The sequence below is a fragment of the Coregonus clupeaformis genome, unplaced genomic scaffold (genome assembly GCF_020615455.1).
Source record: "Coregonus clupeaformis isolate EN_2021a unplaced genomic scaffold, ASM2061545v1 scaf0082, whole genome shotgun sequence".
Classification (NCBI taxonomy): Eukaryota; Metazoa; Chordata; class Actinopteri; order Salmoniformes; family Salmonidae; genus Coregonus; species Coregonus clupeaformis.
The window spans coordinates 793,221-820,115 of NW_025533537.1; the positions used below are offsets into that span (position 1 = coordinate 793,221).

At 49.4% G+C, this 26,895-nt stretch overlaps 1 protein-coding gene across 1 annotated transcript in view; it reads left to right on the forward strand.

The window, feature by feature from the left end:
* Positions 1-26,895, forward strand: part of nectin1b (nectin cell adhesion molecule 1b) — a 568,693-nt gene that overhangs the window by 495,045 nt on the left and 46,753 nt on the right. Inside the window, exons 8-9 of the mRNA XM_045213155.1 lie at positions 6,336-6,437; positions 21,496-21,679. Coding sequence (XP_045069090.1) covers positions 6,336-6,437; positions 21,496-21,636 — 243 coding nt within the window. The 3' untranslated portion in view covers positions 21,637-21,679. The remainder of the gene's footprint in view (positions 1-6,335; positions 6,438-21,495; positions 21,680-26,895) is intronic.

The window sequence follows — 26,895 nt, forward strand, 5'->3', positions numbered from 1 at the left end:
CAGGACGTGTACTCGGAGCATGTGCTGACCAACTGGCAAGTGTCTTCACTGACATTTTCAACATGTCCCTGACTGAGTCTGTAATACCAACATGTTTCAAGCAGATCACCATAGTCCCCGTGCCCAAGGACACTAAGATAACCTGCCTAAATGACTACCGACCCGTAGCACTGACGTCTGTAGCCATGAAGTGCTTTGAAAGGCTGGTCATGGCTCACATCAACACCATTATCCCAGAAACCCTAGACCCACTCCAATTTGCATACTGCGCCCCAACAGATCCACAGATGATGCAATCTCTATTGCACTCCACACTGCCCTTTCCCACCTGGACAAGAGGAACACCTACGTGAGAATGATATTCATTGACTACAGCTCAGCATTCAACACCATAGTGCCCTCAAAGCTCATCACTAAGCTAAGGATCCTGGGACTAAACACCTCCCTCTGCAACTGGATCCTGGACTTCCTGACGGGCCGCCCCCAGGTGGTAAGGGTAGGTAACAACACATCTGCCACACTGATCCTCAACACGGGGGCCCCTCAGGGGTGCGTGCTCAGTCCCCTCCTGTACTCCCTGTTCACCCATGACTGCATGGCCAGGCACGACCCCAACACCATCATTAAGTTTGCCAACGACACAACAGTGGTAGGCCTGATCACCAACAACGATGAGACAGCCTATAGGGAGGAGGTCAGAGACCTGGCCGTGTGGTGCCAGTATAACAACCTCTCCCTCAACGTGACCAAGACAAAGGAGATGATTGTGGACTAAAGGAAAAAAAAGAGGACTGAGCACGCCCCCATTCTCATCGACGGGGCTGTAGTGGAACAGGTTGAGAGCTTCAAGTTCCTTGGTGTCCACATCACCAACGAACTATCATGGTCCAAACACACCAAGACAGTCATGAAGAGGGCACGACAAAGCCTATTCCCCCTCAGGAGACTGAAAAGATTCGGCATGGGTCCTCAGATCCTCAAAAAATTCTACAGCTGCACCATCGAGAGCATCCTGACTGGTTGCATCACCGCCTGGTATGGCAACTGCTTGGCCTCCGACCGCAAGGCACTACAGAGGGTAGTGCATACGGCCCAGTACATCACTGGGGCCAAGCTTCCTGCCATCCAGGACCTCTATACCAGGCGGTGTCAGAGGAAGGCCCTCAAAATTGTCAAAGACTCCAGCCACCCTAGTCATAGACTGTTCTCTCTGCTACTGCACGGCAAGCGGTACTGGAGTGCCAAGTCTAGGTCCAAAAGACTTCTCAACAGCTTCTACCCCCAAGCCATAAGACTCCTGAACAGCTAATCATGGCTACCCGGACTATTTGCACTGCCCCCCCACCCCATCCTTTTTACGCTGCTGCTACTCTGTTAAGTATTTATGCATAGTCACTTTAACTCTACCCACATGTACATATTACCTCAACTACCTCAACTAGACGGTACCCCCCTGTATATATAGCCTCCCTACTGTTATTTTATTTTACTTCTGCTCTTTTTTTCTCAACACTTTTTTTGTTGTTGTTTTATTTTACTTTTTTATTAAAAATTAATGCATTGTTGGTTAAGGGCTGTAAGTAAGCATTTCACTGTAATATCTGCACCTGTTGTATTCGGCGCATGTGGCCAATAAAATTTTATTTTATTTTATTTTATTTGAGTAAGACATTTAGACGTGTTAACCCTCGCAAGGCTACCAGCCCAGACGGCATCCCTAGCCGCGTCCTCAGAGCATGCGCAGACCAGCTGGCTGGAGTGTTTACGGGGATATTCAATCTCTCCCTATCCCAGTCTGCTGTCCCCACTTGCTTCAAGATGTCACCATTGTTCCTGTACCCAAGAAAGCAAAGGTAGCTGAACTAAATGACTATTGCCCCATACTGCTCACTTCTTGGGTACAGGAACAATGGTGACATCTTGAAGCAAGTGGGGACAGCAGACTTGGATAGGACTTGGCTGCTTTTCCTTCACTCTGCGGTCCGAATCATCCCATTATAAACCTGGTGTAACATTAGACCATTATATATAAACCTGGCCACAATAATACCAAGAAGTGGCATAGCCTCTTTCCCCTTTTTCTCGTGTCTCAAGATATCTTCAGAAAAGCTTAAGCCCTCTTCTTTACCCTGAATAGATATTTCTCTGAAATATGACATAGCCAAGGAACTATTGTTGAAAATCTATTTTCAAACAGCGCCTTTGCTAAAAGACCATCCCATATTAAAACATTTCAATTCAGTCACATCAAACCATTAGCTATAACTCTTCTCCAAGCTAAACACCAGCCTCACACGTCAACAAACTAATTCTGTTCTCTCCAGCGCAGGAACAAAATATGATGGGATGCTGTTATCTTCTCTCTCAACGTTACTTTTGACATTTTTTTTTTTCCTTTTTTGCTCCACCAGTCACAATACAAAGCAGATGTATTTAGCCTGTAGAATCTAGGCTTTAATCATGAGGGTTAGGAAGCTATGAAAGGACTCCATATCGATTGTTTTCAGAGACATTTACTGAGGTACTGTATTGAGCGGCGAGCGCACACACACACACGCACGCACGCACGCACGCACACACACACACACACACACACGCACACACACACACACACACACACACACACACACACACACACACACACAAACATCTTTCACAACATGATACTGTGTTGACAGTAGCATGACGTTATTGTTACAGGCTTTGGTTTTTCCATTGATGTTTTGAGGTTGGACTTTAGCATGTATAGCTCGTTAGAACGTAGGGCACGCCGATGTGGTGTCACCTCGTTAGTCAGTATGTGTTACACCTGTGCTGGTTGCCATCTCATTAGTGGGAAGGTGTTTCACCTGTGCTGGCCCAGGTGATATTTAAGAGTGGCTGGCCCAGTGCTCCAGTTGTCTTGATAGATGGAGGGTTAACTCCTTTAGTTGTCTTGATAGATGGAGGGTTAACACCTTTAGTTGTCTTGATAGATGTGGAGGGTTAACTCCTTTAGTTGTCTTGATAGATGTGGAGGGTTAACTCCTTCGGTTGTCTTGATAGATGTGGAGGGTCAACTCCTTTAGTTGTCTTGATAGATGTGGAGGGTTAACATCTTTAGTTGTCCTGATAGATGTGGAGGGTTAACACCTTTAATTGTATTGATAAATGTGGAGGGTTAACACCTTTAGTTGTCTGATAGATGTGGAGGGTTAACTCCTTTAGTTGTCCTGATAGATGTGGAGGGTTAACTCCTTTAGTTGTCTTGATAGTCTCCTGAGTGGCGCAGTGGTCTAAGGCACTGCATCGCAGTGCTAGCTGTGCCACTAGAGATCCTGGTTCGAATCCAGGCTCTGTCGCAGCCGGCCGCGACCGGGAGACTCATGGGCACAATTGGCCTAGCGTTGTCCAGGGTAGGGGAGGGAATGGCCGGCAGGGATGTAGCTCAGTTGATAGAGCATGGCGTTTGCAACGCCAGGGTTGTGGGTTTGAATCCCACGGGGGACCAGTATGAAGAAAAAAAAAAATATATGTATTCACTAACTGTAAGTCGCTCTGGATAAGAGCGTCTGCTAAATGACTAAAATGTAAATGTAATAGATGTGGAGGGTTAACACCTTTAGTTGTCCTGGTAGATGTGGAGGGTTAACTCCTTTAGTTGTCCTGATAGATGTGGAGGGTTAACACCTTTAGTTGTCTTGATAGATGTGGAGGGTTAACTCCTTTAGTTGTCTTGATAGATGTGGAGGGTTAACTCCTTTAGTTGTCCTGATAGATGTGGAGGGTTAACACCTTTAGTTGTCCTGATAGATGTGGAGGGTTAACTCCTTTAGTTGTCCTGATAGATGTGGAGGGTTAACTCCTTTAGTTGTCTTGATAGATGTGGAGGGTTAACACCTTTAGTTGTCTTGGTAGATGTGGAGGGTCAACACCTTTAGTTGTCTTGATAGATGTGGAGGGTTAACACCTTTAGTTGTCTTGATAGATGTGGAGGGTTAACTCCTTTAGTTGTCTTGGTAGATGTGGAGGGTTAACACCTTTAGTTGTCTTGATAGATGTGGAGGGTTAACTCCTTTAGTTGTCTTGGTAGATGTGGAGGGTTAACACCTTTAGTTGTCCTGATAGATGTGGAGGGTTAACACCTTTAGTTGTCCTGATAGATGTGGAGGGTTAACACCTTTAGTTGTCTTGATAGATGTGGAGGGTTAACACCTTTAGTTGTCTTGATAGATGTGGAGGGTTAACTCCTTTAGTTGTCTTGGTAGATGTGGAGGGTTAACACCTTTAGTTGTCTTGATAGATGTGGAGGGTTAACTCCTTTAGTTGTCTTGGTAGATGTGGAGGGTTGACACCTTTAGTTGTCTTGATAGATGTGGAGGGTTAACTCCTTTAGTTGTCTTGGTAGATGTGGAGGGTTAACACCTTTAGTTGTCTTGATAGATGTGGAGGGTTAACTCCTTTAGTTGTCTTGATAGATGTGGAGGGTTAACACCTTTAGTTGTCCTGATAGATGTGGAGGGTTAACACCTTTAGTTGTCCTGATAGATGTGGAGGGTTAACACCTTTAGTTGTCTTGATAGATGTGGAGGGTTAACACCTTTAGTTGTCTTGATAGATGTGGAGGGTTAACTCCTTTAGTTGTCTTGGTAGATGTGGAGGGTTAACACCTTTAGTTGTCTTGATAGATGTGGAGGGTTAACTCCTTTAGTTGTCTTGGTAGATGTGGAGGGTTAACACCTTTAGTTGTCTTGGTAGATGTGGAGGGTTAACTCCTTTAGGTGTCTCTCCCTATTTTGATTTCTAGACAAACAATCCTTTATCTGATTTCATTTTGCTCCACCTTTGTGGTTTGCTTCCTGTCTTTAAGATTGGTATCGTTTTCAAAAATGTTGTTTGCCTCTTGGGCAGATTTACTGGGTCTCATGGTGGTCGTCTTTTAGGGCCCAGTTGTTGTTGCTAGTCAACCTCCAGTGGACCCCCCATGAGTGTCTTTCAGAACCCCTCCTAAAACCCCACCTGTTTAGTTCCGGTTGTTGGTCAGTGACTCTTTGTTAGTTCCCCCTTCTGTTTGAGCGACGTTATTTGGTTTTCTTGGTGGGGAACGTAACATTATGATGAAGGTTACTGCCTTTAAATCCACTTCTGCCTTCGGAGATCTTGGATCTTGGACTTTTACAAACACAATCATTACCACTTTGAGGTGGGTAAAGAATGTGCAGTTGCTTAGAAACCAATCACCAACACCACCACATTCCAGAATGTGATTGTCCATGTTCTCTTTACTGTCATTGTTCAGTTCAAGTGCTTTTGTTTTTTCATTATACTGGAGAAGATTATGTTGCTTTTGCGTCGCACCTAGAAGGGAACCGCTTAAAGCAATGAAAATGACCAACTATTATATAGCCTGCATGGTTCACAGTAAGACTAGTTACATCTGTAGATAAACATGTCTATGCTTGACGCAACCTGCTTAAACATGACTGACAATCAAACAGGAAAACCCAAAGCTGTACAAGCAACAAGTATCTGACTCTCTCTGGTAGTAGATCGGTTTTAACGGTGATGACTTGTGAATACTGACGGTCACACAGGACAAAACAGCTGTACAAGCAAAACTTATCTGACAAGATAGTTGATGATCCTTTATCCAGCGTACAGTATCTGCATACAGATGTAGGATCTTAATTTGATCACCCTGTTGCAAGAAATGTAACGCTTGTAGTGTATTTGAGGTTAAAAAAGGCTTCTGAAGTTTAATTTCAATCTACACATTTCAGACTTGATTTTACCCTTGTGAAAAATGTATCAACCCCTACAAAAATGTCCATTATAATTCACATTTCCTGTTGCTGCATGATAATTTTTTCCTGCTGTAGCAAACTGGCTCAAATTAAGATCTTCCAGCATTGCCATCAGTCAGTGCTGTTCTGATCTCAACACTGTTCTCCTCACAAGGTGATCCTCAACAGAGTACTGTATACTTAATAGAAAACACATACGGCAGCTGGTTGAAGGACTTAAACATGCAGGAAGTCCCATTGAGGGAGACCTGGGCAAGAAGAGCAGCTCAATAAACAGAGATCATTCAACAAGTACTGTACAATACATACACCAGGACCTCATATCTCATAACCCCCCCATCCTGTGGTAATTCATAACCCTCCATCCATCCTGTGGTAATTCATAACCCTCCATCCATCCTGTGGAAGTTATCATATTCTGTATACCAATAGGAATGAGTCACATCACTGTGGTCTGAGTGACTAGGTATTTTCTACTGATAATATTTCTATGGTGTCTCCATTTTCACATCACTCCACTCTGACCTCTGAGCTGTGGTGTTTCCTGTATAGGTGCTTACCCTGGACAAGGACAGTGAAATGCAGAAACATCCTCTCCAGCCTCCATATTACGACATGGTACCCTCTGAGTCAATTCCCTTCACTGACAAGCCGGTGAGTAGAGCCACCTTGACCAAGGTGAACAGGTGTACAGGCCAGGTGTACAGGGTACTGCCAACCTCTACCATAACCTCGCGGCCAATCAGGCTTTGGTACAGACAGAAGGTAGCAGCAGCCTTCTCCCTTGGCCATGTACAGCTGGAAGAGAAGCTCCCACTAACTGATTTGTCAGCGGTGGGTTTGGGAATGTCAGGAGTGGGTTTGGGAATGTCAGGGGTGTGTTTGGGAATGTCAGGGGTGGGTTTGGGAATGTCAGGGGTGGGTTTGGGAATGTCAGGGGTGGGTTTGCTACGTTTGGGAATGATAGGAATCCTTAGAAAGTATTTTACCCAGGGGCCGAACTCGTACATATTCTATGGCTGGATGGATCCTGAAAATGTTCTAACAGTACACATTAGAGGTCCATGAAGTGAAAGCTAAAATATGTCAGGCTCTCCCTAAATGAACTCAAACAGGAAAGAAGCCCCAACCCCCCTCTTCATTTGGAAAGAAAAGATCATAATGTGTCAGAGGGGTAAGTCATGTTCTCATTGCAAAAGGCTTGCCAGGCATAAGAAAACCCAACTGCAGTCAGAAGAAAATCTACTTTGTTTTATTAACTTTTATTCACAGTTATTCACTTGTAAAGGTTGGTCTTCCCACATTCCTTATCTGAGGAAAGACATTGCTTCTTTGTCCCCCACTCCTAATTACCATATTAACCCAATCCTGAGTCATTACTGCGTTGACCCCACACTTTTTAAATGACTCATCTTTTTTCCAACGATCTGTCAAGCATAACCTAATTACTATCACTTCACCTCATGAAGTTCACCTCCCTGCTGATAATGAAGGGGGGGAAGAATAACTTTTAACTCTGAGTTATAAAACTCTGGGAAAGTCAGGATTGGTGTTCTCTTTCTGCTGTTGCTAGGCTTTAGTCTGGGTTTATGTGTCTAATGTTTAATGTCTAGGATTGTCTTTAGTCTGGGTTTATGTGTGTCTAATACGGCATGTTCAGGATGCTGTCTATATCCATCTGTAGGGTGGGAACATTTCTGTAACTTTCCCAAAATTCCCAGGTTTTCCATAAATACTGGTTGGAGGATTCCGGATTCCCTGCTTATTATCCTGATTTCGTGAATCTTCTAACTGGGATTTATGGAAAACCTGAGAATCTTGGGAAAGTTACCTTAATTGTTCAGCTCTACGTGTCTGTCATTTGTTTTCTGTCCAGTGTCTCTGATCAGTTTTGTTCTGTCTTTGGTCTAGTGTTCTGTCCAGTGTCTCTGATCAGTTTTGTTCTGTCTTTGGTCTAGTGTTCTGTCCAGTGTCTCTGATCAGTTTTGTTCTGTCTTTGGTCTAGTGTTCTGTCCAGTGTCTCTGATCAGTTTTGTTCTGTCTTTGGTCTAGTGTTCTGTCCAGTGTCTCTGATCAGTTTTTTGTTCTGTCTTTGGTCATCATGTGATGTTTGCATCAGGGGCGTAGACATGGATGGGCCTGGGTAGGCAGAGGCCCACCCACTGGGGAGCCAGGCCCTGACAGGCCCACCCAATCAGATTGATGTGGTTTAAGCATTGTTGTGGACTTAGACCATCAAATGTTTGTATTTTTTCTATTTAAAAAGTGTGATTTTGAGAGTGAAAATCTGAGACAAACATAGGAAAACATAGGATTTTTCACACCTTTCTTTCACTGTGCCGTAGTATACCAACTTCTCCAGGCACCCTGTAGGGGGTGATGTTGGACGGAGTCAGAAGCAGGAGAGGAAATCACGGAATAAATGGTTTAATCAATAAACAGAGGTACGCAGCAACGCGTAATACACAGACAAATGCCGCACTGGGGAAAATAAGGCACACAGGTGCAATATAATCGCGCTCAATCGAGCTATAATCTCCTCTACAATAAACAATCACACACAAAGACAAGGGGGCAGAGGGAACACTTATACAGGTACTGATGAGGGGATATGAACCAGGTGTGTGTAATAAACAAGACAAAACAAATGGAATGATGAGGAGTGGCAGTGGCTAGAAGGCCGGTGACGACGAACGCCGAAGCCTGCCCGGACAAGGAGATGAGGCAACTTCGGAGGAAGTCATGACAGTGCCCCCCTTGACGCGCAGCTCCAGCAGCCTTGGGGACAGCAAGGAGGACGCGGAGCAGGGCGAGCCGGATGGCGACGGAGGAAATCCCGCAACAGGGAGGGATTGAGGATATCCCTCACCGGGACCCAGCACTGCTCCTCCGGACCGTACACCTCCCACTCCACGAGGTACTGAAGGCCCCCATCCGACGCCTCAAATCCAGGATGGAACGGACGGAGTACGCCGGGGCCCCCTCAATGTCCAGAGGGGGTGGATGGACCCACGCACCTCAGACTCCTGGAGCGGAACAGCCACCACCGGCCTGAGGAGAGACACATGGAACGAGGGGTTAATATGGTAATCTGGAGAGAGTAGTAACCTATAGGTAACCGCCACCTCGAGCCAGTGCCTCCAAATGGTCAGGGCTCTAACAACAGCCAACAGCTCCCGATCACCAACGTCGTAGTTCTGCTCCTCCGGGCTGAGCTTCTTGGAAAAGAAGGCACAGGGGCGGCGCTTGGGTGGTGTGCCCGAGCTTTGAGATAGGACAGCGCCTATCCCTACCTCGGACGCATCCACCTCCACTACGAACGGTAGTGATGGATTGGGATGGGCCAGTACCGGGGCTGAGGTGAACAGAACCCTCAGGTTACTGAAGGCCCTGTCAGTCTGAGCAGACCAGTGGAGCTGGGACGGCCCACCCTTCAACAGAGTGGTGATGGGAGCTGCGACCTTGCCAAAGCCCCGGATAAACCTCCAATAGTAATTGGCAAAGCCAATAAAGCGCTGCACCTCCTTTACCGTGGTTGGAGTCGGCCAATTACGCACGGCTAAAATGCAGTCTCCCTCCATCTCCACACCTGAGGTGGTGATGTGGTATCCGAGGAAGGAGACGGACTGTTGGAAAAACAGACACTTTTCTGCCTTGGCACAAAGGTCATGTTCCAACAGTCGGCCCAGCACTTTGCGAACCAGGGACAGATGCTCAGCGCACGTAGCGGAATACACCAGAATGTCATCGATGTGGACCACTACACTGCGACTAAGCATGTCCCGAAACACCTCGTTCACAAAGGACTGGAAGACGGATGGAGCATTTGTCACACCCTGGCTCTGGGACTCTATATGTTGAGCCAGGGTGTGTTCATTCTGTGGTGTTCATTCTGTGGTGTTCATTCTAGTTTGTTGTATTCTATGTTTTCCTGAGTGACTCCCAATCAGAGGCAACGAGTGTCAGCTGTTGGCTGGTTGTCTCTGATTGGGAGCCATATTTAAACTGTCTGTTTTCCCTTTGTGTTTGTGGGTTTTTGTTCCGTGTTCGGTCATTGATACCGTGGACTTCACGAGTCGTTTCTTGTTTTGTATTGTGTTTACACTTTAACTAATTAAAGTATGTTCGTTCATCACGCTGCGCCTTGGTCTCTCCCTGACGATCGTGACAGAAAAACCCACCATGCAACGACCAAGCAGCGTGTCCAGGGGCAGCTCTTGGGCTGGACATGGGAGGAAGCGCCGGGAGAAGAGACGGTGGAGGCGCGCCATAGAGAGGAGCAACGGCGTGATCAGGGTCGTCGTGGGGCGGTCGAGAGGCAACCCCAGAAAATGTTTAGGGGGGGGCACACGGCATGGACGACGGGGCTGACGGAGGCAAAAAGGGGCGGATTCTGGAGGCCACCAGGTTACGGATACACCGCCCTGTACGTCCTGTGCGGATGCCTCACACAGAGTGTGTGAGGGTAGGCATTCAGCCAGGACGGGTTGTGGCCGCTCTTCACTCCAGGGCTCCTATCCGTCTCCACAGCCCGGTTCGGCCTGTCCCTGCTCCACGCACCAAGCCTACGGTGTGCGTCGCCAGCCCAGTCCGGCCAGTCCCTGCTCCACGCACCAAGCCTACGGTGTGCGTCGCCAGCCCGGTCCGGCCGGTCCCTGCTCCACGCACCAAGCCTACGGTGTGCGTCGCCAGCCCAGTCCGGCCTGTCCCTGCTCCAAGCACCAAGTCTACGGTGCGCGTCGCCAGCCCGGCCCGGCCTGTTCCCGCCACTCGCACCAAGTATACGGTGCGCGTCGCCAGCCCGGCCCGGCCTGTTCCTGCCACTCGCACCAAGTCTACGGTGCGCGTCGCCAGCCCGGCCCGGCCTGTTCCTGCCACTCGCACCAAGCCAGGGGTGCGAGTCGTCAGCCTGGTAAGGCCCGTCCCTCCTCCACGCACTAAGCCAGGGGAACGAGTCGTCAGCCTGGTAAGGCCCGTTCCTCCTCCACGCACCAAGCCAGGGGTGCGCGTCGTCAGCCTGGTAAGGCCCGTTCCTCCTCCACGCACCAAGCCAGGGGTGCGCGTGGTCAGTCCAGCACAACCCGTGCCTGGGCCACCGGTGCCTGGGAAGGTACCGGTCAACTGCTCCACTATGGAGCTGAAGCTAACCGCTCCTGCTAAGTCAAGTTCAGCTCCAGCCAGCGGGGCCAGACTGGACCAGGGGCGCTATGGGGGGTTGATTGGAGGGTGGTGGTCAAGGCCGGAGCCAGAACCGCCTGCGAGGAGGTATGACCGCCCAGCCCTCCCCTGTTTTGTTTTAGTTGAGGCGCGGTCGCAGTCCGCGCCTTTAGGGGGGGGTACTGTCACACCCTGGCTCTGGGACTCTATATGTTGAGCCAGGGTGTGTTCATTCTGTGGTGTTCATTCTAGTTTGTTGTATTCTATGTTTGCCTGAGTGACTCCCAATCAGAGGCAACGAGTGTCAGCTGTTGGCTGGTTGTCTCTGATTGGGAGCCATATTTAAACTGTCTGTTTTCCCTTTGTGTTTGTGGGTTTTTGTTCCGTGTTCGGTCATTGATACCGTGGACTTCACGAGTCGTTTCTTGTTTTGTATTGTGTTTATACTTTAACTAATTAAAGTATGTTCGTTCATCACGCTGCGCCTTGGTCTCTCCCTGACGATCGTGACAGCATTCATCAAACCGTAAGGCATCACCAGGTATTCATAATGCCCCGTGGTTGTGCTGAATGCTGTCTTCCACTCGTCCCCCTCTCGGACATGCACCAGGTTGTATGCACTCCGAAGATCTAATTTTGTGAAGAAGCGAGCCCCATGCATTGACTCAATCACAGATGTAATGAGGGGTAGAGGATAACTATAACGAATAGTCCCCTTGTTCAGTGCTCGGTAATCAATGCAAGGGTGCAGACCTCCGTCTTTCTTCTTCACAAAAAATAAACTTGAGGAGGCGGGCAAAGTGGAGGGACGTATGAACCCCTGGCGCAGGGACTCGGAGACGTATGTCTCCATCGCCTCCGTTTCAACCTGCGACAGGGGATATACATGACTCATTTACATTTACATTTTTACATTTACGTCATTTAGCAGACGCTCTTATCCAGAGCGACTTACAAATACCGTTCGTAGAACTGGCGCAGGATATTTTTTTATTTTTTTATTTTATTTCACCTTTATTTAACCAGGTAAACCAGTTGAGAACAGGTTCTCATTTACAACTGCGACCTGGCCAAGATAAAGCAAAGCAGTGCAATAAAAACAACAACACAGAGTTACATATGGGGTAAAAAAACATAAAGTCAAAAATACAACAGAAAATATATATACAGTGTGTGCAAATGTAGCAAGTTATGGAGGTAAGGCAATAAATAGGCTATAGTGCAGAATAATTACAATAGTATTAACACTGGAATGCTAGATGTGCAAGAGATTATGTGCAAATAGAGATACTGGGGTGCAAAAGAGCAAAATAAATAACAATATAGGGATGAGGTAGTTGGGTGGGCTAATTTCAGATGGGCTGTGTACAGGTGCAATGATCGGTAAGGTGCTCTGACAACTGATGCTTAAAGTTATTGAGGGAGATAAGAGTCTCCAGCTTCAGAGATTTTTGCAATTCGTTCCAGTCATTGGCAGCAGAGAACTGGAAGGAATGGCGGCCAAAGGAGGTGTTGGCTTTGGGAATGACCAGTGAGATATACCTGCTGGAGCGCAGACTACGGGTGGGTGCTGCTATGGTGACCAATGAGCTAAGATAAGGCGGGGATTTGCCTAGCAGTGATTTATAGATGGCCTGGAGCCAGTGGGTTTGACGACGAACATGTAGTGAGGACCAGCCAACAAGAGCGTACAGGTCACAGTGGTGGGTAGTGTATGGGGCTTTGGAGACAAAACGGATGGCACTGTGATAGACTACATCCAATTTGCTGAGTAGAGTGTTGGAGGCTATTTTGTAAATGACATCGCCGAATTCAAGGATCGGTAGGATAGTCAGTTTTACGAGGGCATGTTTGGCAGCATGAGTGAAGGAGACTTTGTTGCGAAATAGGAAGCCGATTCTAGATTTAACTTTGGATTGGAGATTCTTTATGTGAGTCTGGAAGTTGAGTTTACAGTCTAACCAGACACCTAGGTATTTGTAGTTGTCCACATACTCTAGGTCAGACCCGTCGAGAGTGGTGATTCTAGTCGGGAGGCGTACTGGAGACCAGGAGTGTTGAGCCGGCACACCCCGTCCTGGCTGGATGCCCATCTTCGCACGGCACATGCGTGGTGCAAGCACAGGACGTACAGGACTGTGCCGGCGCACTGGCGACACAGTACGTAGCTCCGCATAACACGGAGCTGGCCCAGTCATACGCTTCCTCGCTTCCTCGCGTGAGTACTAACCCTAGGCTCCGCTAACCTCCTCCGTGTTGCCGTTGCTCCTCTCCTGCCTGGGCATCTACCTTAGCCCATGGTCCTTTCCCCGCGAATATCTCCTCCCATGACCACAAATTTGCCACCTGTGACATGGCCATCCGCTCCGCCTGGACACGCTGCTTGGTTCTCGTTTGGTGGGATCTTCTGTCACGTTCGTTTAATGACGGGTCAAACCAAGGAGCAGCGTGATATGCGTACATGTTTATTTTAACTGTTAAACAAACAACAAAACAGCAAAGGAAACGAAACGTGAAGTCCAAGGTAGCACACACAACATACCTTAACCGGAACATGATCCCACAACTAGACTGTGCCGATAGGCTGCTTAAGTATGGTCCCCAATCAGAGACAACGCGCGACAGCTGCCTCTGATTGGGAACCACACCGGCCAACATAGATCCACACATGCTAGATATACAACATAGAAAATATACAAACAAAGAATACACACACCCTGACTCAACATATAAGAGTCCCCTGAGTCAGGGCGTGACAGTGGCAAAGAGCTTCCTAGGGTTAGAGGCAGATGCTTGGAATTTAGAGTGGTAGAAAGTGGCTTTAGCAGCAGAAACAGATGAAGAAAATGTAGAGAGGAGGGAGTGAAAAGATGCCAGGTCCGCAGGGAGTCTAGTTTTCCTCCATTTCCACTCGGCTGCCCGGAGCCCTGTTCTGTGAGCTCGCAATGAGTCGTCAAGCCACGGAGCAGGAGGGGAGGACCGAGCCGGCCGGGAGGATAGGGGACACAGGGAGTCAGTTGAGGAGGCAGAATCAGGAGATTGGAGGGAGAAGGATTTAGCAGAGGGAAGAGATGATAGGATGGAAGAGGAGAGAGTAGCGGGAGAGAGAGTAGTCTTGGAGGAGAGCGAGAGAGAAAAGGATACAAAGTAGTGGTCGGAGACATGGAGGGGAGTTGCAGTGAGATTAGTAGAAGAACAGCATCTAGTAAAGATGAGGTCAAGCATATTGCCTGCCTTGTGAGTAGGGGGGGACAGTGAGAGGGTGAGGTCAAAAGAGGAGAGGAGTGGAAAGAAGGAGGCAGAGAGAAATGAGTCAAAGGTTGACGTAGGGAGGTTGAAGTCACCCAGAACTGTGAGGGGTGAGCCATCCTCAGGAAAGGAACTCATCAAGGCGTCAAGCTCATTGATGAACTCTCCAAGGGAACCGGGAGGGCGATAAATGACAAGGATGTTAAGCTTGAATGGGCTAGTGACTGTGACAGCATGGAATTCAAATGAGGAGATAGACAGATGGGTCAGGGGAAAAAGAGAGAATGTCCACTTGGGAGAGATGAGGATTCCTGTGCCACCACCCCGCTGACCAGATGCTCTCGGGGTATGCGAGAACACATGGTCAGACGAGGAGAGAGCAGTAGGAGTAGCAGTGTTTTCAGTGGTAATCCATGTTTCCGTCAGCGCCAAGAAGTCGAGGGACTGGAGGGTAGCATAGGCTGAGATGACTCTGCCTTGTTGGCCGCAGAACGGCAGTTCCAGAGGCTGCCGGAGACCTGGAACTCCACGTGGGTCGTGCGTGCTGGGACCACCAGGTTAGAGAGGCAGCAGCCACGCGGTGTGAGGCGTTTGTATAGCCTGTGCGGAGAGGAAAGAACAGGGATAGACAGAGGCATAGTTGACAGGCTACAGAAAATGGCTACGATAATGCAAAGGAGATCGGAATGAAATGAACTAAACATCTGGGAAAGCGAGAGAGCGGGGCCTCCCTCACTTACGTTTCACTGAAACACCCAAATATAACTCTCTCAACTTCCAACTCAGAAACTATAATTGTTGACTCCTGGGAGCCACAGCGTCTACCCAGAGGTTTATCGCGCAATTCCCCGCCCGATGAGGTGGTAATTTGGTCGCCTGTGTTTTGGAAAACGTGTGCGTCAAATCGAGGTATTCAGGGGGAATGCGCATGGTGGAGGTAGTGTCTGGACTTTCCACCGTGGTTGCACCAACGTAAACAGCCAGACACCTCCCCTGACACTCTTGCGACCACCCTGTGAGAACCCTCTGTGGCCATGAAAAGGTGGGGTTGTGTAGTGCTAACCAGGAAAGACCCAACACAACATGGAAATCAGGAGATTCAATAATTTTAAAAAAGATGACTTGCTCTCTATGTGTCTCTTGTGTAACCATCGTGACTGGTGCTGTAACCTCCCTAACGAACCCTGACCCTAATGGTCGACTGTCAAGTGCTTGGATGGGTAGTGGAATGGATAGGGAAACCAATGTAATACCTAGACTATGTGCTAACGACCTGTCCATAAAGTTCCCAGCTGCGCCTGAATCGACTAGCGCCTTACACTGGGGAACTACAATGTGATCAGGAAAGTGGATGGGTAGGGTACAGTGTGCAGCAGAGGGCTCTGAACGAGTGTGGGTGTTCGATACCTGGGGTGATGCGAGAGTGCCCTGCCTGCCACCTCCAGACCCAAAAGAACACTGACGACAGCGTGCAGTAGAAAGTCCTCTCGTACCAGAAGAGTGACACTGGCTCTGTCGTCCTCTATCATTTCGTGATCCGGGGGGTTGGGGGGTGGTGAAATGGGCAGGCCCCTTCCAGGCCATCCTCTAGAAGCCAGCAGGTTGTCCAACCGGATGGCCATGGCCACCAGTTGTTTGAAGGACAACATGGTGTCCCGGCAGGCTAGCTCCCTTCGGACGTCCTCTCACAGGTGGTACCAGAAGTGGTCGATGAGGGCCCGCTCGTTCCACCCGGACACAGCCGCTAGAGTCCTGAAATCCAGGGCAAAGTCCTGTGCGGTCCTCGTCCCCTGCCTCAAATGGACCAGCTGCTCACCCGCCTCTCTCCCTTCGGGAGGGTGATCAAAGACAGCCCGGAAGAGGCAAGCGAACTCCCTGTAGTTGTCCAACACGGCTCCTTCTTCACTCCAGACCGCGTTGGCTCACTCTAGGGCTTTGCCCGAGAGGCAGGAGACGAGGGCAGACACCTTCTCCCGCTCTGAGGGAGCCGGGCTGATGGTGGAGAAATAGAGGTCCAGCTGCAGGAGGAAACCCTGGCAGTGGGCCGCTGTCCCGTCGTACTCCCTCGGTCGGGAAAGATGAATCCCTCTGGGTGCTGGGGTGTGGGTGGCTGGATCCGGTAGCTCAGCTGGTCCTGAAGGGTTGGGTCCTCTCCCCTCCAGGCATTGGACGACCTGGAGAACCTGATCCATCGCTTCGGCCAAGCTGACTAGAATATTTGAACGCTCCCGGACCCGCGCCACGACTCCAGCCATATTCCCGGCTCCTGCTGACTCCATGAAGACGGGTGTGTGATTCTGTAGCGGGTGATGTTGGACAGAGTCAGACGCAGCAGAGTAAATCACGGAATAAATGGTTTAATCAATAAACAGAGGTACGCAGCAATGCGTAATACACACCAGTGCGGACAAACGGTGCACTGGGGAAAATAAGGCAGGTGAAACAACCCAGAGATACACAATAGAAATTAGCTCCACCGAGCTATAATCTCCTCTACAATAAACAATCACACACAAAGACAAGGGGGCAGAGGGAACACTTATACAGGTACTGATGAGGGGATATGAACCAGGTGTGTGTAATAAACAAGACAAAACAAATGGAATGATGAGATGAGGAGCGGCAGTGGTTAGAAGGCCGGTGACGACGAACGCCGAAGCCTGCCCGAACAAGGAGAGGAGGCAGCTTCGGAGGAAGCCGTGACACACCCCTACACCACTGCATAGGGCCGATGGCATTTTTCCTATTTAGTTGCATTACAACCTGTAATTTAAATGGATTTTTATTTGGATTTTGTGTAATGGACATACATAAAATAGTCCAAATTGGTGAAATGAAAAAAATTACTATGAAGCCCCTAAATAAGATCTGGTACATCCAATTACCTTCAGAAGTCACAAAATTAGTTAAATAAAGTCCACCTGTGTGCAATCTAAGTGTCACATGATCTGTCACATGATCTCAGTATATATACACCTGTTCTGAAAGGCCCCAGAGTCTACAACACAACTAAGCAAGGGGCACCACCAAGCAAGCGGCACCATGAAGACCAAGGAGCTCTCCAAACAGGTCAGGGACAAAGTTGTGGAGAAGTACAGATCAGGGTTGGCTTATAAAAAAAAAGGTTGAACTTATCCTAAACTGGTCAGAATTGAAGGAATGATGGATGGCGCCAAATACAGAGAAATTCTTGAGGGAAACCTGTTTCAGTCATCCAGAGATTTGAGACTGGGACGTAGGTTCACCTTCCAGCAGGACAATGACCCTAAGCATACTGCTAAAGCAACACTCGAGTGGTTTAAGGGGAAACATTTAAATGTCTTGGAATGGCCTAGTCAAAGCCAAGACCTCAATCCAATTGAGAATCTGTGGTATGACTTAAAGATTGCTGTACACCAGCGGAACCCATCCAACTTGAAGGAGCTGGAGCAGTGTTGCCTTGAAGAATGGGCAAAAATTCCATTGGCTAGATGTGCCAAGCTTATAGAGACATACACCAAGAGACTTGCAGCTGTAATTGCTGCAAAAGGTGGCTCTACAAAGTATTGACTTTGGGGGGGTGAATAGTTATGCACACTCAAGTTCTGTTTTTTTGTCTTATTTCTTGTTTGTTTCACCCCAAAAAATATTTTGCATCTTCAAATTGGTAGGCATGTTGTGTAAATCAAATGATACAACGCCCCCCCAAAAAATCCATTTTAATTCCAGGTTGTAAGGCAACAAAATAGGAAAAATGCCAAGGGGGTGAACACTTTCACAACCAGTCACACACAGGATGATGTTAAAGGATAAACAGTCCATAAACTCGGACATAATAAGCCAGTAGGTCCCAATCAGAAGAATACAAAAACACAACCATTAAGCATTTCCCAATCGAAATGTACAACTATTACTTCCCATTGCAAAAAACATTTCACTTCACCACTCAAAGTAACTGGTACCTAAAGTTTAAAGTGGAACTGACAGCATTTTTAACTACTTTGCAGATATGAAACAAACACACAATCATAACATCAGTAAAAACTATCAAATTCCCAGTTTATGCTTCAAAACCAACTTTATAAAAGGTTTTAAAAGTAGGTTATATTTGACTCAACGTTCCATGACGTACACTAAGGTATTGTTGGCAGAATAGATGGGTGCAGTTCACTGCATGATTAATATAATTCACCAATACATTTCTTGGTAGTCCCAAAAATATTGCTATCAGGTTTTAAATCACAACTGGCCTGGTACATTGTTTGCGGCCTCCATTCGGGATGCACTGTGTCTTGCTCAAGGGCACATCGACAGATTTTTCACCTAGTCGGCTCGGGGATTAGAACCAGCGACCTTTCGGTTACTGGAACAACGCTCTTAACCACTAAGCTACCTGCTGCCCCATATATCTTGCATTCGCAAATTCACTCTGACGATCTCCTCCGATTTCAGAGCACTCTCGTCTGATCGTGCTGAACAACTGATGCATTTACAAATGCACCTGCTGAATATGTAGTAAACGTAATGTTCTAGTTAGTCAACAGCGCTTTAGATAACATCTAAACAGGCTAACCAGCACTGCTATGGCGAGTAAAATTGTCAAAGTGAGGTGTTCTCTTGTGTGTCTGGAAGTAGCTAGCTAGCAAGCTAGCCAACTTTAGACAGTTAGTTTGGGTGCTTGGTTGGGACAAGCATGCATTGGCAGGCAAGCTGCAGAATGACCAGGAGGCTACAATTCCCATCCTTTATCAGTGCAATTTTGACGGCCAACTAGCTGAAAAAGTTTGAGAAGGTTTATCTAACATTCCCTTGTTAGATTTTAGCTCATCTTGCTCTGGCTAGCATTAGTTGTTGATCTTGTTGTTGTTGATGCGCATAACTGAGGGAGAGAGAGCCTATCTTTTAATGGTTGTTTGATCAATAGGACTGTAAAGTTCCCAAATGTAAGATGACTCCCTTGGTATTTACATATTTGCAGAAATCCATTCAGCTGTATTTTGTGGCTTTTGGCGAATGCGTTCAAATTATCTAAAGTCGCGCTGTTGCACCTGCCTGTAAACACACAGTCCAGTTCAAAGTGAATGATGGCAGGCCCGTGTGGAAAATGGTTTGTTTGTATAAAGGTCTAATGTAGCTCTGATTGGCTATAGCGCACCAGTCTGTGTAAACTCCGGTCCTGGATAAAACAGATGTTTTTCTTCGGTTTTATTTACTTCAGTGACTTTTAATTGACCAAATGCACAGCCGCTTTCCCACTGTATATTTCTATAGCATTTTCACACATTTTCACATATTCCCAAACATCCTAAGAATTTCTGAAAATGTGAAAATGACCATATCTATGTGGTCACTTGTCAGATTTTTTTGTTGTTGTCATATTCGTCCTGGGGGTGTATATGAACAGATATTTATAAGATTTCATGTTGCCAAAATACTGTCAGTTCCACTTTAAATGCAACACTGTTTCACACACATAAGTTATTTTCAAAGGGATGACTAACAGCAGCAAGTGCGCTGCAATAAAAAACACAGTTCCACTCACCAGATGATGATTATTTGAAACTTTACTTCTTATTGAAAGTTATTCTTGAATAGGGAGAAGCTAACAAATTAGCAACAACATCCTCTTTGATAACACCTGCTGCAGCCGCTGCAAACTACCCGACAACCAAAGCTAGCTAGCTAGACCGTGGGAAAACTTCTGCTCGCTATTGCACAGTGTGACCTGTTGGCCTTCAAGAAGACAGATGTTTCCATATGTTTTTGTAAAAACGGTCCCACTCATTAAGTCAAAATGTGATTGGTGGATTCCACTGTCACTCCAAAATGTTGCCCTAATACAGTTGAATGGCAGATGTTTTTATCTAGTTTCTGGTGGCCTAGCCAATGGCTGACTTAGCTCGCTAGATTTATCTCCCCAGAAACCAGCAAAGAAAAATCCTGATTGGATCTTTTTTTCTCTTCATGTTAACCCTTTCCTTTCCAACAAAAACTGAAGAGATTAAATCAGAACATCATTGAAAATATTAATATAAATATCATTATAATTATAATAATTATTTTATAAATCCTTTGCCCTTCTCTGAAGGTGTAGAAGGCCCATTGTTCCCCACTGTGTTTGGGTCATCATTTGTAGAGTGGATCTATTTTCCCTCAGCATGCATTTTTTTTCACTTTTCTGAATGTCTAAAGAATATATTGTTCTGAAATATGAACACAGAACCACTGGACATTTTGGACTTATTATGGTGGTGATTTGACAAATTACAATCATGGTCTTGAATTGGACTTGCATTTTTCTGGTCTCGGTCTTGACTCTGTCTCGGACCCCTTGTGTCCAGGGTACCACTCTCCATATTTTCAAGCACAGTGGTGGCTGCATCATGTTATGGGTATGCTTGTAATCATTAAGGACTACGGAGGTTTTCAGGATAAAAAATAAATGTAATGAGCTAAACACAGGCAAAATCCTAGAGAAAAACCTGGTTCAGTCTGCTTTCCACCAGACACTGGGAGATGAATTCACCTTTCAGCAGGACAATAACCTAAAACACAAGGCCAAATCTCCACTGGAGTTGCTACCAAGAAGACAGTGAATGTTCCTGAGTGGCCGAGTTACAGTTTTGAATAATGGGCAAATGTTGCATAGTCCAGGTGTGGAAAGCTCAGAGAGACTTACCCAGTAAGACTCACAGCTGTAATCACTGCCAAAGATGCTCCTACAAACTATTGACTCAGGGGTGTGAATACTTAAGTAAATTATATATTTATTTATTTCATTTTCAATAAATTAGCAAAAATTAAATATAAAAAATGTTTTCACTTTGTCATTATGGGGTATTGTGTGTCGATGGGTGAGAAAAAAATCACTTCAATCCTTTTTGAAATCAGGCTGTAACACAATAAAATGTGGAATAAGTCAAGGCACTCACTCTCTCTCTCTCTCTCTCTCTCTCTCTCTCTCTCTCTCTCTCTCTCTCTCTCTCTCTCTCTCTCACTCTCTCTCTCTCTCTCTCTCTCTCCCTCTTTCTCTCTCTCTCTCTCTCTCTCTCTCTCTCTCCCTCTTTCTCTCTCTCTCTCTCTCTCTCTCTCTCTCTCTCTCTCTCTCTCTCTCTCTCTCTCTCTCTCTCTCTCTCTCTCTCTCTCTCTCTCTCTCTCTCTCTCTCTCTCTCTCTCTCTCTCTCTCTCTCTCTCTCTCTCTCTCTCTCTCTCTCTCTCTCTCTCTCTCTCTCTCTCTCTCTCTCTCTCTCTCTCTCTCTCTCTCTCTCTCTCTCTCTCTCTCTCTCTCTCTCTCTTATCAATCTCCTCTCACCTCTCTTTTCTCTAGAACTATGGCCACCAGGACTGTGATGTCCAGTATGCAGAGCTGGATACTGCGGCTCTGGCCTTCTCCCCCAGCCCACGGAGCTCTATGCACACTGCCGGGGATCTTGTCGAGTATGCAACCATCCAGCCTAGCTCACACTAGCGCATGCCATTATAGGCCTTTTCCCTCTGACTCTGGCCTCAAGGTACACAGATGGGTGCACTCTCCTCTCCTCTCCCATCCCTCCATCTCCAACTGCCTCCCTCACTCTCCTCTCCCATCCCTCCATCTCCCAGCCTCCCACACTCTCCTCTCCTCTCCTCTCCCATCCCTCCATCTCCAACTGCCTCCCACACTCTCCTCTCCTCTCCCATCCCTCCATCTCCAACTGCCTCCCACACTCTCCTCTCCTCTCCCATCCCTCCATCTCCAACTGCCTCCCACACTCTCCTCTCCTTTCCCATCCCTCCATCTCCAACTGCCTCCCTCACTCTCCTCTCCCATCACTCCATCTCCAACTGCCTCCCACACTCTCCTCTCCTCTCCCATCCCTCCATTTCCAACTGCCTCTCTCACTCTCCTCTCCCATCCCTCCATATCCAACTGCCTCCCACACTCTTCTCTCCTCTCCCATCCCTCCATCTCCAACTGCCTCCCACACTCTCCTCTCCTCTCCCATCCCTCCATCTCCAACTGCCTCCCACACTCTCCTCTCCCATCCCTCCATCTCCAACTGCCTCCCTCACTCTCCTCTCCCATCCCTCCATCTCCCAGCCTCCCACAATCTCCTCTCCTCTCCTCTCCCATCCCTCCATCTCCAACTGCCTCCCACACTCTCCTCTCCTCTCCCATCCCTCCATCTCCAACTGCCTCCCACACTCTCCTCTCCTCTCCCATCCCTCCATCTCCAACTGCCTCCCACACTCTCCTCTCCTTTCCCATCCCTCCATCTCCAACTGCCTCCCTCACTCTCCTCTCCCATCACTCCATCTCCAACTGCCTCCCACACTCTCCTCTCCTCTCCCATCCCTCCATTTCCAACTGCCTCTCTCACTCTCCTCTCCCATCCCTCCATATCCAACTGCCTCCCACACTCTTCTCTCCTCTCCCATCCCTCCATCTCCAACTGCCTCCCACACTCTCCTCTCCTCTCCCATCCCTCCATCTCCAACTGCCTCCCACACTCTCCTCTCCTCTCCCATCCCTCCATCTCCAACTGCCTCCCACACTCTCCTCTCCTCTCCCATCCCTCCATCTCCAATTGCCTCCCTCACTCTCCTCTCCCATCCCTCCATCTCCAACTGCCTCCCACACTCTCCTCTCCTCTCCCATCCCTCCATCTCCAACTGCCTCCCTCACTCTCCTCTCCTCTCCCATCCCTCCATCTCCAACTGCCTCCCACACTCTCCTCTCCTCTCCCATCCCTCCATCTCCAACTGCCTCCCACACTCTCCTCTCCTCTCCCATCCCTCCATCTCCAACTGTCTCCCTCACTCTCCTCTCCCATCCCTCCATCTCCAACTGCCTCCCTCACTCTACTCTGCTCTCCCATCCCTCCATCTCCAACTGCCTCCCTCACTCTCCTCTCCTCTCCCATCCCTCCATCTCCAACTGCCTCCCACACTCTCCTCTCCTCTCCCATCCCTCCATCTCCAACTGCCTCCCACACTCTCCTCTCCTCTCCCATCCCTCCATCTCCAACTGCCTCCCTCACTCTCCTCTCCCATCCCTCCATCTCCAACTGCCTCCCACACTCTCCTCTCCTCTCCCATCCCTCCATCTCCAACTGCCTCCGACACTCTCCTCTCCTCTCCCATCCCTCCATCTCTAACTGCCTCCCACACTCTCCTCTCCTCTCCCATCCCTCCATCTCCAACTGCCTCCCTCACTCTCCTCTCCCATCCCTCCATCTCCAACTGCCTCCCACACTCTCCTCTCCTCTCCCATCCCTCCATCTCCAACTGCCTCCCTCACTCTCCTCTGCTCTCCCATCCCTCCATCTCCAACTGCCTCCCTCACTCTCCTCTCCTCTCCCATCCCTTCATTCTCAACTGCCTCCCACACTCTCCTCTCCTCTCCCATCCCTCCATCTCCAACTGCCTCCCCACACTCTCCTCTCCTCTCCCATCCCTCCATCTCCAACTGCCTCCCACACTCTCCTCTCCTCTCCCATCCCTCCATCTCCAACTGCCTCCCACACTCTCCTCTCCCATCCCTCCATCTCCAACTGCCTCCCACACTCTCCTCTCCTCTCCCATCCCTCCATCTCCAACTGCCTCCCACACTCTCCTCTCCTCTCCCATCCCTCCATCTCCAACTGCCTCCGACACTCTCCTCTCCTCTCCCATCCCTCCATCTCCAACTGCCTCCCTCACTCTCCTCTCCTCTCCCATCCCTCCATCTCCAACAGCCTCCCACACTCTCCTCTCCTCTCCCATCCCTCCATCTCCAACTGCCTCCCACACTCTCCTCTCCTCTCTCATCCCTCCATCTCCAACTGCCTCCCACACTCACCTCTCCCATCCCCACATCTCCAACTGCCTCCCTCACTCTCCTGTCCTCTCCCATCCCTCCATCTCCAACTGCCTCCCTCACTCTCCTCTCCTCTCCCATCCCTCCATCTCCAACTGCCTCCCACACTCTCCTCTCTATCTCCTCTCCCATCCCTCCATCTCCAACTGCCTCCCTCACTCTCCTCTCCCATCCCTCCATCTCCAACTGCCTCCCACACTCTCCTCTCCTCTCCCATCCCTCCATCTCCAACTGCCTCCCTCACTCTCCTCTCCTCTCCCATCCCTCCATCTCCAACTGCCTCCCACACTCTCCTCTCCTCTCCCATCCCTCCATCTCCAACTGCCTCCCTCACTCTCCTGTCCTCTCCCATCCCTCCATCTCCCAGCCTCCCACACTCTCCTCTCCCATCCCTCCATCTCCAACTGCCTGCCTCCCTCACTCTCCTCTCCTCTCCCATCCCTCCATCTCCAACTGCCTCCCTCACTCTCCTCTTCCATCCCTCCATCTCCAACTGCCTCCCTCACTCTCCTCTCCCATCCCTCCATCTCCAACTGCCTCCCACACTCTCCTCTCCTCTCCCATCCCTCCATCTCCCAACTGCCTCCCACACTCTCCTCTCCTCTCCCATCCCTCCATCTCAACTGCCTCCCACAGTCTCCTCTCCTCTCCCATCCCTCCATCTCCAACTGCCTCCCTCACTCTCCTCTCCCATCCCTCCATCTCCAACTGCCTCCCTCACTCTCCTCTCCTCTCCCATCCCTCAATCTCCAACTGCCTCCCTCACTCTCCTGTCCTCTCCCATCCCTCCATCTCCCAGCCTCCCACACTCTCCTCTCCCATCCCTCCATCTCCAACTGCCTGCCTCCCTCACTCTCCTCTCCTCTCCCATCCCTCCATCTCCAACTGCCTCCCTCACTCTCCTCTTCCATCCCTCCATCTCCAACTGCCTCCCTCACTCTCCTCTCCCATCCCTCCATCTCCAACTGCCTCCCACACTCTCCTCTCCTCTCCCATCCCTCCATCTCCAACTGCCTCCCACACTCTCCTCTCCTCTCCCATCCCTCCATCTCCAACTGCCTCCCACAGTCTCCTCTCCTCTCCCATCCCTCCATCTCCAACTGCCTCCCTCACTCTCCTCTCCCATCCCTCCATCTCCAACTGCCTCCCTCACTCTCCTCTCCTCTCCCATCCCTCCATCTCCAAATGCCTCCCTCACTCTCCTCTCCTCTCCCATCCCTCCATCTCCAACTGCCTCCCACACTCCTCTCCTCTCCTCTCCCATCCCTCCATCTCCAACTGCCTCCCACACTCTCCTCTCCTCTCCCATCCCTCCATCTCCAACTGCCTCCCACACTCTCTTCTCCCATCCCTCCATCTCCAACTGCCTCCCACACTATGCTCCCCTCTCCCATCCCTCCATCTCCAACTGCCTCCCACACTCTCCTCTCCCATCCCTCCATCTCCAACTGCCTCCCACACTATCCTCGCCTCTCCCATCCCTCCATATCCAACTGCCTCCCACACTCTCCTCTCCTCTCCCATCCCTCCATCTCCAACTGCCTCCCACACTCTCCTCTCCTCTCCCATCCCTCCATCTCCAACTGCCTCCCTCACTCTCCTCTCCCATCCCTCCATCTCCAACTGCCTCCCTCACTCTCCTCTCCTCTCCCATCCCTCCATCTCCAACTGCCTCCCTCACTCTCCTCTCCTCTCCCATCCCTCCATCTCCAACTGCCTCCCTCACTCTCCTCTCCCATCCCTCCATCTCCAACTGCCTCCCACACTCTCCTCTCCTCTCCCATCCCTCCATCTCCCAGCCTCCCACACTCTCCTCTCCTCTCCCATCCCTCCACCTCCAACTGCCTCCCACTCTCTCCTCTCCTCTCCCATCCCTCCATCTCCAACTGCCTCCCTCACTCTTCTCTCCCATCCCTCCATCTCCAACTGCCTCCCTCACTCTCCTCTCCCATCCCTCCATCTCCAACTGCCTCCCACACTCTCCTCTCCTCTCCCATCCCTCCATCTCCAACTGCCTCCCTCACTCTCCTCTCCCATCCCTCCATCTCCAACTGCCTCCCACACTCTCCTCTCCTCTCCCATCCCTCCATCTCCAACTGCCTCCCACACTCTCCTCTCCTCTCCCATCCCTCCATCTCCAACTGCCTCCCACACTCTCCTCTCCTCTCCCATCCCTCCATCTCCAACTGCCTCCCACACTCTCCTCTCCTCTCCCATCCCTCCATCTCCAACTGCCTCCCTCACTCTCCTCTCCTCTCCCATTCCTCCATCTCCAACTGCCTCCCACACTCTCCTCTCCTCTCCCATCCCTCCATCTCCCAGCCTCCCACACTCTCCTCTCCTCTCCCATCCCTCCATCTCCAACTGCCTCCCACACTCTCCTCTCCTCTCCCATCCCTCCATCTCCAACTGCCTCCCTCACTCTCCTCTGCTCTCCCAGCCCTCCATATCCAACTGCCTCCCTCACTCTCCTCTCCTCTCCCATCCCTCCATCTCCAACTGCCTCCCTCACTCTCCTCTCCTCTCCCATCCCTCCATCCCTCCTTCCCTCCTTCCCTCCTTCCCCCCTCTCCTCTCCTCTCCTCTCCTCTCCTCTCCTCTCCTCTCCTCTCCTCTCCTCTCCTCTCCTCTCCTCTCCTCTCCTCTCCCTCCCTCCCTCCCTCCCTCGCTCCTTTCATCCTCTCCTCTCCCTCCTCAGCCTCCTCTCCCCCATTCTCTCCTCCCCTCGCTCCTCACTCCCTCGTCTTTTAGTCTGCTATTGTGTCATCCACGACTCCTCTCTAGAAGGTTTTGATAGAGGTGGAGATAGTTTCAGAGCAGTGATATGTGAGGATATATAAACAACCAAAGTGTCTGACTCAGTGTTAGAGTCAAGGACTTTAAGTTGCA